A 15,503-nucleotide genomic window follows, 5' to 3' on the forward strand; every position below is an offset into this window, starting at 1 on the left:
CTCTTATTGCTGAGGTGTTATTTACCCCACAAAATTAGATTTTTGTTACAATGTTTGATTAGGATTAGTGTCCTTTATTGTACCCAATTTGTTAAAAATTAGGAAGGTTTAATACATAGTTTGACTAAGTACAGAGATAGAGTAAACTTACAAACTAACAGTATCTAGAATAATGGAAAACACAAGGTAAACTGCACTTTTGAAAATTACCATACAGTAATGAAATTACTGTCAATGCTCTACTTTGCTTATAATCACTTCTGCCATTTTGAAACTTTTCTTATATTTTTTTGTATGTTTTAGCAGCAGTAGGGAAATCACTTACACATTATACTGTGTCTCTCTTTCTCATTTTCTGTATCTTTTATTTGTTGGATAAATACACTTGAAAAGCAATTCATAGACAAAAGAAAATTTGAAGTAACAGTATCTCAAATCTCCTGGGTTACTGTTGTTTTGGAAGTTTATTTCTTGTAACAAAGTAAAATTAAAAAATCTTGAATACTTTCTGTCACTACAGTTGTGACCAGGATATTCAATCTGTGAAGTTAATTTAACAAATCATTCATTCATTCGTTCATTTTACATCCATTTTACATCTAGTGGTTAGATTGGAACTTATTTAAGGCAGGATTTCATAGCTGGATGCTTTTCCATCAGCAATCCTTACCTATTTTTCAAGTAAGCTATTTCTTCACTTGTTAACCACATGGTTGAATATTCAAATCTTATGTGTATTTTAGATATGAACCCATATCTTCTATGACATTAATCCTTTTAAAATATAATATATATTTATTTATTGTTTAAACACAAGCTGTTCAAAATAGCCATCCATATGTCATACTAAATGTATACACTCTATCAATAGGCCAGTTATTGTGATAACTGAGATATCATATTCTATGGATGTGCTGTTGGGTAACAAAAATTTATCAGAGCAATAACCAACAAGAATGCCAGATGCATCCATTAAATGAATATTCACATGTTTTCATCCTCTTGTTGTTTATATTAAACATCTCTCAGGTTAGCTACTAGTTACGTAGAAAGGTTGTTACATGAGTGTGTGTGTATCAGTTACTAAATATTGCTACTGATATTACATTAAGCTAGCACCTGGAATAGAAGTAGTTTTATATCCTTAAATATGTTAAAATACTAAAATGTTCTAAAATTAGAAATAATAATTAAAAAATCCGGTCAACATCACTACAAATATTTTTGATATTAGCTATAAAAATATGTCCAATTACATTTGCTTTCATCCTGAAATTTATCTATAAAAAATACTTCCCATTTTCTCAGCTTATTTTCAATGCTCTGCAAAGATATTTTACTTGTTATTTTGTGCTTATTAGCCACACTTCTTTTCCCTGGAGTTTGTTTTAAGAAGTATGTTACTGGAAATTCCAATTGTGTAATTTAATTGTTGGTTATGATTAAAAATAATTCTGAAGTTTGCTTAAATGGTAACTGAAAACATTTGTAAGTTACACATATTCCATATCTATGCATTTATTTTCTTTAAATTTGTTTGTACTTTTTAATTCATGTCTCATTAAAATTTGCCTTCATTATCTAAAAGTCATTCATTTTTACATTGTACTAATAGCTTTGTATGATATTTTATATATCTAGTTCAGAAATTTACATAGATCACTGGGCAGAGTTTGATTTTTTTAGAACATTGCAAAATGTTAAATGTCAAATTTTAATGATGAGAAATGACCAGTCTGTTTCCTAAAATTACCACATGCACACACATATATATTGTAATTAGCATTCTTAATATGTAATTACAGAAGCCATTACTACAGTTATATTGGTTTTGAAACTATTTAAATGTTGCTTATCAAAAGAACATTTGCCTCTATGATTACTTCTCACAGACTGCTCTCACCTTTTACTTATGACAGAGTTTTGCTCTGGAACCCTCTTAACAATACTAAATTTGTATCTAAGAGATTATGCTGTCTACAAAATCAAGGGATATTTTAACGTTATATACTTAACATCGTATTATGGTCCAAGTACAGTACACAATGAAATCTGGCTCTAATATTTTGGTTTGCATATCTTTTTGATCACCTACATTCATTAAAAAAAATAAATAAATACAAGCTATTATCTAAATTAAAATAACAATACCCCCTTTTTTTCTCTCCCTTTAGACATTAGCACATTGCTATGCTTTATTATTTAATTCTATTACTGTTACTTAAAATTGACTCTTTCCAAACTTGTTGGCCTTCCCTATATCTCCTCAGCTCTATCATGTACTTCTTTCCCTAAATTGTATCATTGGCTGATAAACTTAATTTGTATCCTGGTTCAACATCATCACTTGGTCCTAGGGTGCCTTTTGCAGCTTCCACACTGCTGCAAGTATTTGAACCAAGTCTCTGGTTTGAGGATACATTCTTCCCTCCATCCTGCCAGTTTGAAAGACTCTATAAAGGGTCATAGGCTTTGTCTTTCTTCACGACTAAATAATAATGGTGATGATAATAAAATAATAATAAAATAAACAAACCAAATATGAACTGTTTTCATTTCGAAAATGTTCCTTCCTTGCTAAATATTTTGCCAAACACTAAGCTACAATTTTTTAAGCTCCTGCCTTTCTGATCTGAAAGGCATTTGGATAATCTCTCAGAAAGAAACTAATGGAAAACAATACAATCATACTGCCAAGCATAAACCAAGATTGTTTAAATACTGTTAAAATATAAACATTACCACTATAAAATATGTCCCTTGTTGAATTCTTGATTGAACTCTTATTTCTCAGTCTAATAATAACAACAAAAGTGAGAACTTGTGTAGACTCGAGGTGAGCTGAATTTTTGACTGGATTTTAGAAAAATCATGAAGTTAAATCTTTCTATTTCCATCTTCTTATAAATCTGAAGCTTTCATTGCTAAATAATACCATCTGTATATTAGCTTGACAGTATAGAAATACCTTACTAGTGGCAGGTAAATAAATATTTGAATTTATACCAAAATGAGCATTTTTTTTTAATAGACATTCAGACATTTTAATATTGATTTTAAAAAATGGGTGTCCTGTGATAGTTGTTGTTGAAACATTATGATTATTAAAAAACACCATGATAATTTATTTACATGCATAAATAAATATTAATGTCATGACTGCTAACAGTATACTAATTCAACACTAGTTAGCTAACAGTGCTAATATTTAGTTGAATTGTTATATATCAATGATTGATGAAATCTTGGACATATAATGTTTCACAATGTTTTGTTTTTGCTTACTTTATAGGGAAAGTTACACGAGGCTGATAAGGTAGTGTACTAAGATCTATCAGGCTACACTAGATTGATAAATATCTCTAGTGTATTTTCCTAAATCTGTTTATTTTTTTTCTCTCATTATTATTTCATACTCATCCTCATCTACATCATATTAATATTGATAAGTTGGGTTATTTTTGTGTGTGTGTATTAATTTGCCTGTAAATATTGTATTTTCTGCTAGTATTTGCAACATTGACATGTCTCACTGAATGTAGCAAGAGTTTAATTGATTTCTCTTGCATGGCTTTTATACAACTCTACATCTAAAGTGAATGTTCTGCTCTTATCAACCTTTCTTTTTCATTAGTAAATATTTTGTTCATTTCTATCTTTACCCCTCTTACTAAATTTTATTCTTATTTCAGTTATGTTAATTTATTTGCTAACTTACAATTTAAAAAGAAAATTATTATTCAAATGTGAATATATAATTTCTTATTAATTTTTTTTTTGCTAACTTTTTGTTTTCTTCAAACAGTTCATTAATATTCAAAATAGAAGCAAATTCTATATGTTGTTTATCCTTGCGTAGTGGGCGCTATTGTAATATATCTATTTGTTGTACTTCTATCTTTTTATGATTTGAGTTTCTCTATATTAGATTATCAGAAGTAAATAAACTAATGAATAAAACATCTTCCTTTCTAATTAAATAGTATGTAGTTTGGCTATATACAAGTGGCTTCACTTATTAAACAACAATGTGCACATGGGTTCATGCTTGATTCACTGACTGCAGCTTTACATTGAGGCTCAACAGGCATACATTCTAACATGTCTGTAACAGTGTATATAGCTGTGTGTGTGTGTAAAACTTTGTATCTCATTTAATAATCAATAGGGTGTTAAGTATGATGTATGGTAGTGAGAATATGCAAAGACTGACTGAAAAAGCAGGCAAGCATGTTCTGTTGGATATGTAATGTTGATAAGCATGTACTCCAGAACACAAGTGTTCTGAGAGAAAATTTGAGCATCAAGAGCAAATACCTTTGATGCTCAAATTTGCTGTAGTCTATAAGAGAGAAGGCTGCAATGGTATTGACATGTGATGCATGACAGTTGGGTAAAAAAGTATCAGATGGTATTTACATGATAATAATAAAATAATAGAAGGAAAAGAAAACTGAAGATGTAGGTAGATGTGGTGAGGGTTGATTTGTGGTTCCTGATGGTGTGTGCCAAGCAGGGAAAGATGGATATACATGCATGCACACGAGTGCATGTGTGTATAGTGTAATGTATATGTATATATGTAATGTTTGAGTGTATAATATTGTGTGTAGATGTGATTACATGTGCAGACATAAAGAACACTAAAGTAAGAATGCAATTAGCTTTCAGAAAGTTACTGTGTCATATTAGCAATGAGCACCCTTCACTTTTAACTGCAAACTGATCAGCTTGATACTTATTTTTAAATAACATGTGGAGAACAGTGGCTAATTTGAGATCTCAATTATATCACAAGAAAATCTTCATATTCTGTTGAGCTTGACTTGATAGTACAAATAACATAACCATAATTTCAACCTTACTCAAAGGAAATCCACCATATAATATACCCTTGAGGTTCTAAGAGAAAGCAAAGATACTCTGAAACTCAGCTAGGTTAGCAAATGAAAATGAAATAACTTACTAGCAATGTGCCAAGCTGGAGAGATTGATAAAGGAACCTCGAACAGTTAGCTGTCCTGTAAATCACCAGCTTGCTGCTTCTTAAATATTTACAGTAAATTTATACATAATTTCTGTAAATTTGTTTATTCAACAATGAGTAGGAAATAGATTTTGTTATGGCAGTTTTATTGAGAGAGAGGGATAGAGACTTTATATAGTCACTACAAAGAAGAGTACTCAGTAATGCTAAGATAATTGAATCAATATATATTTCAGTTTATCATTTGGATTTGCTTTCTATATACAGTCTTTTGGTCTTGGAGACTGCACTCAGCAAAAAACTCACAGTTGTAAGGCTTGGCTTCATGCTTTTGCCTGATAGGGCTGGGATCATTCCAAGTTAGTGGTCCCAGAGGTGTCATCATGCATAGAGCTGACTAAGTCCACCAGTGCTATCCGTCATTAGAGAGGTCCCATGCCAGCCCTACATAGTTTTTCATCAAGAAATGAAAACGTAAGCACATACACTCAGATAATTGTTCTCTGTGCAAAACTATGTTCTGTATTAAAGTGTATGCAATCTTATAGAGAGATGAAATAGCCAGTTAGACATGTTTGATTATCAACTCATAGGTAATATTTTAAAATCCATTGGAAGTATTTCAGTTCACCTTTGAGTTAGACATTTTAATATATGTGATTCTGATTCTATAGCTGTGAAGGAACAGGTACCAGTGTGCTTGGGAAAAGTTGCTAGTGTCCTTTAATATTACCTCTTGTCTGCTTAACAATACAGAAACCTAATTCTAGCACAGGTCCAGTGGATTATTTCAAAGGGAAGAATGAATTTATTGCTACATTGTTTATAAATTGTCGTGTGAGAGTCTGCATGAAAGTTTAGTATTTGCATGTAATCTTTAGTTTGGCTCTTAATGTCCGCTTTTAGTATCCTGCATAGTATGCATGTTTAGAACTTTTATGATACTTGTATGTGTTTTATAACATTGTGCTTACATTAACAACAAAAGAAACAAAACAAAAATACATTCTTATTTTCATACAGTCTTAACCTTGTGATGCATACACATTTATCTGTGTATAGTATATGTTGGTGTATAGGATGGACTTTGATTTAAAAAAAAAGAAATCAGTTTAAAACTAGCGTCTGTCTTAAAGACCAAGTATTAAATTTAAAGCTCAGCAGCCTTTGCTTTAGCATGTCACAAATCACACAGTGCATAACACTAATATATCTACTATGATCCTACCTTTTACTGAAACATATAAGTATATTATTAATCTGTCTAAAATATTTTATGATGATTGCATAGTACACTTAACTAACATACATTCATCACCTTTTGCAGAATAAAAATGAATTGTATAAACCTTAACCAAAAATATTTTGCTTAATGTAATTAACAATATTGTTTCACTAGTCATTAGTATGGTTTTCAAAGGATTATTGGAATGGTAAAGTCTCAGCAGTGAGTGCTGGACTCCAACATTTGAATGTTATCCTAATCACTAAATAAAAACATAGCTTTGACAACTTCATATAACTTTAGGTGATGGTTTTGAGTAAGTGTTTAAAAATTGTTAAAATATGTGCATCATTTTTGTATAAAAGTCCTGTAAACACTTCTGTTACCATGTTTCAAGGTTGTTTTTTTTTCACTTAATTTTGAAAATAATAAAGAATTTTGTAAACAACTTTGTCATTATTAATCTGGTGTTTAAGGTGGCAAGCTGGCAGAATTGTTAGCATGCTGAGCAAAATACTTAGTGGCATTTCATCCATCTGTACATTCTCAGTTCAAATTCCATCAAGGTTGACTTCGCTTTTCATCCTTTCAAGGTTGATAAAATAAGTACCAATTAAGCGCTCCCACCAGATTTTAGGCCTTGTGCCTATAGTTGGTGTTTGGAACATAAATTAACATAAAAATTTGATGGAAGGCTTTAATTTATAGATCATTTTAAAACAAGTTCTTTATATTGGTAGAGTCAGGGGCAATTTCAGGCAGGTTGGTATCAAAAGGGTTGAACCTTAACCAAAATTTATAGCCTGTTGTGAAATATTATCAAGAAGTCTTATACTGTGACTATAGTGTAAAAGCTTACATTTTATTCTAAGGATTGTCTTTTATACTACACCACCCTTTCACCAACATGTCTATTAATTAGTCAGCTCTACACACAAATGTATACACTTTCGTATATGCATTTGCCTACACATAAATTCATTCATGCATCTATTTTTTTAACACACTAATGCAGACACTTTTACCACCACCCATTAATAAATAACCAAAATATCTGACATACTACTTCTTACAAAAGAATTTTTTTTCTCGTTTATGTTTCTTACTCATTAAATCTAATATTATTTCAGTTTTTTTTTTCTTTTTGTATTTTCCTCATTAACAAGAAATTTCTGGAACTATTTCTTTTAATGAATATATCAACAATGTTTGTATTGATGTGGTGTTGTGCATTTCAGAATTCATATAACAATGCAAATGACTTTTATTTTATGCTTGATGTAGAAACATAAGATGCCATCATGTCTACTGACAACTTCCTCCTGAACTTAGGAGTTTCCTTTCTATTCTCTTTTTCTGAAAGCCAACCATTTCACAGCAGGTATAACCTGTTGCCTTACTGATCACCAGAGATGGGATTGGGAGGAGAGGACATTGCAGCTTGTTGATCAACTTCCCTTTAACACCTGTATTTTCTTCCTCACACTTCTTTCCTTTTTTTCTTTATACTTTTCTTTTATACTTTTCTGTTTTTTTTTAAATATTCTGTCAAGTACTGAAATGACAGAGAATGGTATTAAGCCTATAACTAGATTTTCTGAGGCATTTAATTAGGTCCTATGTTCTCAGTTGTAATCCCACTATTTTTGATAAATACCAGCAAGTTCTAAGGTTAAATTAGCCAATTCTAACCTTCCCTAAATTTGCATCTTTGTAAGAAATTTATTTGGTTCTTTCTTGTATTCTTATATTTTAATTCTTTCAGTTTTTTTTCTGCATTAGTTTTCATTTACCATTTATTTTTTCTTCACTGTCTGATTCTATTTGAAATACATTATCAAGTTAACAGATTTGTAATCATCATTTCAAATTCTTTTTACATATATATATATATGACCAAAATTACCATCCATTCACAAACAGTTTATATACTCCCTTCCAAATGTCTTCTCTTCAAACATATATATAATGCATTTTACTACTCAAGATGCATAAACCTCACAAAAATTTCTAAGGAGTTATTCTGTACTACATCAACAAATTGAAATAAGTTTTGCATGTGTATTTCAATGATTCTGGATTCATCTTATTTGCAATAGAAATACTTCTTAAGTTTTGTGTTTATCAGCCTACTGAGACTAGAAAAATCCTCAAGCTATTTTTCAGCTTAACATTATATATTAATTAAAATCAGTCTAGGGTTGAATAAAAAATGGAGCAGTTGACTAGACATTGTATTGAAGATAAGACAGAAGTGATTCTCTTAGTTCATTTGAGGTCATTCCTTAGTTTGTAAACATATTTTGATTTTGTATATGCATATGCATAGTTTTATTTATTTGTTTATTCATTTTTTTGAAGTTGGAAGACTTGGAATTATTGGTTGATGTTTCTTTTCTATGCTGATTTGAAAATGTAGACTTTGAAAATATTTTCACTTTCTGATACCATCTCCCTATTTAATTAGTTTTAGTAGTACTAAATTGAATTCATTGAAAGTGAATTTCTTTTCTACTTCTGAGTTGGTTCAGCTAGAGAGTAGACATTTGTCTTTAGACTCTCTGTATCCCAACGAACTGTTGGGAATTTTGCATAAAACTTTCATCTGTATTTAATGTATCTAGGTAAAGTAAGTCTGATTAAACTTAGCACCTTTCAAGTTACGTTCTTGATAGGTTTCATTTCAGTAAAGGAAACATATATAAATTATACAGAGACCCCCTCCTCCCTCTTAAGCCAATGGTTACAAAATATAGCAACCGACTCTGTCTTAGATTATACCTTATCATCTGAAGAAAATGGGGAAGACAAGTTGGATAATGCACACTTGAATATAACAAATACTGGATGATTAATACTAAAATGTCATTAATCATAGTTCTGACCCAGGGGTCAACCAGCAGCAACAGTGTTCACTCTCATAGATTTCTCTTTGGGCCATAATTAGTTATTTGTGTTTGCCAGAAATGCAACAAAGGACACAAAGGAGTTTATCAACTCAGTCTGTTGCCGTTGTTGTATTTAAAAGATCAGTAACTCTGTTTTATATACATTTACTGTTCATCAGCAACAATGTTATTAGCCTCAATATCTGTGGCTCATAAATTTCTTTGCTGATATCAGTAAAGAGCTTTGCCCTCTGTTTTGTCATTTAACCCTGTTGGCAGCAAATACGTTAGTTCAGAACAGCATGTTAAGTCATGTGGATAGATTTCAAGCTAAAACTATTTGCTTCCTAGTGAATTATTCTGTCTGATTAACTGTGTGAGTCTATCAGTTAATTAGTATTTGTGGAGGATATGATGAGTTATAAATATGTGTCCTGTCCAATTCTGTTGTTCTAGTTTTGAAATTGCATCTAATTTCAAGCATTTAATTAGTATTTTTGTCTGTAATTAATAAACAATATCTGGAGTTTTGCCTTCTCACTAAATACTAATTAGCTGGATTACATTTATTTTCTAATTAATAAATATTAACAGATTTAATTTGTTTTTTAAAAATGTTTTACTCCTGTCAGACTTCACGTTTCAAAAATCTGATGTAATATTTAATATGATCACTACAAAAATACAATGTCTTACAAAAAGAAGAAATCTTTCTCCAAAAATATCTCCATAAATTTATGTGAAAAAAGAAATTAAATAGCTAGTTTGAATTGCAAATGATAAACTCTTGCATAAATTTTAATTGTGAAACTATTGTCACTGATATTTATTACATTTATTACAGTAATTGTGTAAATTGAAAAATTGTTTTTTGTATTATTTTTGCTTTCATTTTAAAGTAAATTAATCTTTTTTTTTTTTCCCATTTCATCTGGAGATTTTTTTCCCCATTTTTTAAAATCGTAAATTTATTTGTATATTTTTATTCAAATTTCCAGCAAATTAAAGCTGCAGAAAGATACCTGAAAAGGCTTGAATTCCATTTATCAAAGGTAAACACTCTTAAGTTATAAATTCATAAGACGGGTAGATGTGTGTGTGTGTGTATATATATAGGGAGAATTCACAAAAAAAAACAACAAAAGACAAAGACAGGTGGTGTAGACAACAAACAGATGTATTAGTTTAACGCTCAGGAAGTGAAAAAGTATTTAACGTTTCAAGCCTATGCTCTTCCACAGAAAGAAACATATATATATATATATATATATATATATATACATACTCGTGTGTGTGTGTGTATATATATATATATATAGATAGATAGATAGATCTGAATGTGTTATTATCAAGTCAATATTTAATTTTTTTTAAATATATTATTATGTCTTATGAAGAGTATATTAATATTCTGCTTAGGAATTCTTTACTTTTTGATTAAAACATTTAATTCCTTATTTTGTTTGCATTCTAAGTTTCAAGTTTATATTGGCTTTAGGTTGGTGTGTGTGTGTGTGTGTGTGTGTGTGTGTGTGTGTGTGTGTGCTTTAGATTTGTATGAACATTATATGTTTTTGTGCAATTTCATCTTTTTCATGGTGATTTTCTAGCATGGCCACAGCTAACTGGCTGAAGCAAGTAAAAGACTAAAGGGCATGCATGCACACACATGCATGTACATAAATTTGTTTCAATCATTTTTGACTTTGTCAGAGGTGAAAAAAATCAAAGAAGAATTTAAATGAATTTGAAAGTTGATACCTTTTATCTTTTACTTATTTCAGTCATGGGATTGTGGGCATGTTGGGGTACTGTCTTGAAGGGTTTTAATTAAACAAGTCTACCCCAGTACTTATATTTGTAATCTGGTACTTATTCTCTTTGGCTCTTTTGTTGAGCTGCTAAGTTATGAGGGTGTACACAAGCTAACACCAGGTATCAAGAAGTAGTGGGAGGGTGCACACATGCATACGTGCGCGCGCGCGCACACACACACACGCACACACACACGTGTATGCATGTATATATATGCAAAAATGGGCTTCCACACTATGTATCTCAGATTCACTCACAAAGCATTAGTTGGTCTGGAGGTATGGTAGAAGGCACTTGCCCAATGTGCTGCACAGTGAGACTGAACCCATAACCACATAGTTGTAAAGCGAGCTTCTTAACCATGCAGCCATGCATATGTGTATAAATATATTTTTAACTCTGCTTTTGGAAGTATAGAATTCTCTATTTAGTCTTTGAATACCCTTGTTCCCACAACCAGCCACATAGTGCGTGTTTTTTTTTTATGGCAGCTTATTGCAAATTATATTACAGCTTATTAGGAATGTGTTGCAGTTGCTCATGAGAGAAATAAAGCAATTTGTATTGTTTTTCTGAACAATAGTAATGATTTCTAACATTTGATAGGTCACAGATATGTAGTGCTTGATGTATAATTAGTTTAATCGACTCTGCTATACTATATTATCTGTTACTTTTTAATTGTGACAAATTCTATTTTTTAAAGTTTGATTGCAACTATTTTTTGGTGGGAAATATTATTTTATAATAGTTAAGAATATAAATTACATGGTAAACTCTGTTGTATCTGGGGAGAGTCATTTTCTTTTTGTGCCTTATGATTTAACACACTCACTGGTAAAATTTCCACTTATTTCTTATGTTTATTTTCCTAAAATTTTCATTGTGTCTTACAAACTTTTCAATAGTCTTGACTCTGTCCGTTATTTACACTGCGTGAAAAGGTTGCAAGACGCAAGGAAAATTTTAGGAAAATAAACATAAGAAATAAGTGGAAATTTTACCAGTGAGTGTGTTAAATCATAAGGCACAAAAAGAAAATGATTCTCCCCAGACACAACAGAATATGCTTCAACACATGAACTCATATATAGAATCTTGCAAACCAAATCCAAAAACGGAACATTGTAAACTATATTTTAAGAACTTCAGAATAATTTAATAAGTGTATTCCATGCATCTTTTTTTCTTATTCTTTAATTTCAATTTCAAACTTCTAATTCTCCAATCCTTTCTTTGTTAATTTTCTAGATTGATGAGTTACAAGATTGCTACATTGTTAACCAACAACTCCGCGAAGGTAATTTAATTTTGATAATTTGGTTTATCTCATTTCTTTATATCCTGTATAACATAATATCAAAGTTGGAATGATGTTTTTGGTAAAGGACACTTATTGAAGGTTTTATGTTGTATCACAAGATTTTATTTGGGGTTTATTATTGGAATAGGCAACATCTGTTTATCAAGTTTTGGATGCTAGCTTCAAAACAGAAATAATTTGAATCATAATAATTTCATCATTTTATGTTTACTATCCAGACTGGTATGAATTGGATGGGTCCTCAGTATCTTAGTCAGCTTTTCATATAAGAACTTACTGTCATTCAAAATAGTTTGGAGGACACATCTTGTTCATACATTTCATTCTTGGCATAGTTTCTACAGTTAAATGACTTTCCTAATGCCTACCGGTTTACAGAATGTACTAAGTTTTATTTTAACATGACACAAGCACTAGAGTTGTTGCTTGTTCCTGACAAGAGTAAAGAGTTCTTTCTGTTGTGTATGGTCTTCATTCAAGACTGAGTGACTATAAGGATGACTAGAATAGAGAGAAGGATGAAGGATAGAGAAGTGGGGTTGAGAGGGTGATAGAATAAAGATATGTAATGAGTAATAGAGGCAAGAGGTGATAAAGGAGGTAGTAAAGGGAAAGAGAGTTATTTCCTATCATGCCGACTATGGAGCAAAGGATGGCTTGGATCTGTCCATATTCAGCCCCCTTACCATCACTCTTCTCTCTCTCTCTCAAATTGTAAATGTTAATGTCCTTTTAGCTTTCCTTGAAAATTCAGGTATTAGCGTAAATCCATGCAAATAGTTTACTGATTAGGACTGGCTAATCTAGGATCAACTTCGTGAGTTGACAATACTGAATGTATTAATTCTCAGAAACTTGCCAAAATCAATAAGTGTTTGATAGTTGTGTGACCATTCAAGAAACTCAATCCAAGCACTTGGCTATTACTATCTGTGTGTGTGGGGGGGGGGAGAGAGAGAGAGAGAGAAAGATAAGCTTCATAAATTTTTTTTTCTCCCAGTGAATTTGTTCAAGTTTTCATAAGTTTAAATTAATCTTCAATTCTATTTTCTATATTATTTAACAGGGGCTCGTAACATGGCTCGAGCATATGCAAACACACCTGGCTATAAGAAAGGTTCCTTAACCAGTGTGAAATATGGTTTTAAAGAATGCTCTCAGGTAAAGTTATTATCCAGTTTGCTATTTTTTCATTGTATTGCCCCATGTTACAATTACCTCAGGTTATGAAATATTGTGCATAGAAAAATTGGAAACAGTGACCACTGATTTCAGGATATGGTCTGTAATTTCACTCTTATAGAAACTCACATGAATTAAAAATTACTCTTTCACCAAAATGCCACTTCACCAAAATGCCTGTATAGTTAAAAATTTGGGAGGTTATAATCATGATACATTCATACACACACACACACATATATATATATATTGTTTGTGTATGTATACATGCTCCAGCCAATGAATTGAGGTGTTATAGCTAATATCAAGGCATAATATCTAAGAACTTATGAAAGTAAGTGGCAAAGAAGATCACCTACAGTCAAAGATTTCAGGAAAAGTTCAGCATAATGGATGCTGTGGATAATATAGCTGAGTTATGAGGTGAAGTGAGACTCTAAAATTTGAATGGTACTTGAAAAAATGTATTGTCAAACTGTATCCTTGATACAAGTTTTTCATTATTACATCTACATCTAATTTAGAAATATATTGTGACACTTGCAAATAATGTAAGGTTTAAAGAAGTTATAGAGTTTGACGTGGTTGAGTTGCTACTGTCCTCCAGAAAATGTTTACCTAATGAAGAGCTGATGCTATTAAAACGAGTGCAGACTGCAAACAACCCTTACTACAAATGTTATATTAAGATTATAAGAGGAGTTTACAACAAGCCTGGTACTTACACTAAACTGAACAAAGAGATAATGCACCATAAACATCTAACAACTTTGGATAAGCTCTCACCCCTTAAACAGATGTTGATGATGATGAACTATAAGATAAATGATAATATCTGTCATCCTCTCAATAATTACATACAGTAATCAATATCTTTTGTGCTTAGCACATCCCTTATAATGATACAATTCTAATTTAATCCCTAACTTATTTGTCTTGAAATGTTTTTATATATACATATTGTACTGTGTATATTTAGATATTGTTATTTTTATGCAAAGAAGTGACCATGTTGTTTGTTGTCTTTTGGGGTTTTTTTTAAAAAAAAAAAAGAAAAATCAGTTGGAACGCATTCTTCCTTCATAACATGAAAATCGATGAGTTAAATTAATTTTGTATTACAGGATTTCATGTCACAGCCAAATTTTCAGGGATGAATTGCTTCTGCAATGCAAGTTTCTCATTTGATTCCTTTATTTCAATAAAAGACAGTTTTAGATATGTAGAAGAAAGGTAATTTTATGTAATAATTGATTAACAGAAAATAACATATAAATAATGCATATCTAAAATACTTTACGCTTAGTTTTTCTTTGTTTCTCTGTGTGTGTGTGTGTCTACATAAAAATTTATCTCCTGGCTGAAATAACACTTTTATTTGTTATAGACTATTCAAACATTTCAACAAATATTTTGGCTGTGTTATTTACCTTTATAATTTTTTTCTAATGTTTTATTCACTTATGTAAATTTTATAAATGATGTTTTGGAAATATCAGAAAGGTAAACACCAGCATTGTTCTAGACTTGTTGTCACCAACTATCAGAATTATTGGGATATTATTGATGTCCATTGGGAAATATTTGAAATGAGAGATGTTAAGAGTGGAATTCTTGTTTATTGTTTCGCTACAAAGCTGAACAGCTATAAAAACATTCCAACCTGTGTTGATTACAATTGTGGTGGAATATTAGAGAAGACTGTACAGAAAAGAAAAGAAGAGTCCAAAGAAATTTAAAATTTTAGCCATTATTTAAAATCTCTTATATCTTATAAAACTTAGATATCATTTATTGAAACAAACTATGCAAAGTTTTCAAATCTTAATATATTTCGCTGTTTGCTTTATTCCTATCATTCATGTAATAGTCCATTTTCTGTGTTCAATTCCTGTTTTTACTTTCATTTTTCATCATACTGTTCATTTCTGCTTGATATTTCCTTTTAGTTCCTCTTTATCCATCTTTATCTGACAAAGTATATTCTGTCAGAACTGAATGCCTTAGAAAGTGACTGCATGATAGAGGGCAGCGGTTCTGAGTAGGAAGGATTCAGCAAAGTGTTTGATGCAGCATCTGGGA

At 30.8% G+C, this 15,503-nt stretch overlaps 1 protein-coding gene across 4 annotated transcripts in view; it reads left to right on the forward strand.

Moving 5' to 3' along the window:
- LOC115217477 (rho family-interacting cell polarization regulator 2) overlaps positions 1-15,503 on the forward strand; it is a 205,528-nt gene that overhangs the window by 149,094 nt on the left and 40,931 nt on the right. For 3 of the 4 annotated variants that reach the window (XM_036507754.1, XM_036507755.1, XM_036507752.1), the window contains 4 exons: positions 3,293-3,316; positions 10,099-10,152; positions 12,167-12,215; positions 13,306-13,400. In XM_036507754.1, the coding sequence (XP_036363647.1) occupies positions 3,293-3,316; positions 10,099-10,152; positions 12,167-12,215; positions 13,306-13,400 (222 nt within the window). The remainder of the gene's footprint in view (positions 1-3,292; positions 3,317-10,098; positions 10,153-12,166; positions 12,216-13,305; positions 13,401-15,503) is intronic. The other variant, XM_036507753.1, reaches the window with a different exon arrangement.

Source organism: Octopus sinensis, linkage group LG11, assembly GCF_006345805.1.
Source record: "Octopus sinensis linkage group LG11, ASM634580v1, whole genome shotgun sequence".
NCBI classification, from domain to species: Eukaryota; Metazoa; Mollusca; class Cephalopoda; order Octopoda; family Octopodidae; genus Octopus; species Octopus sinensis.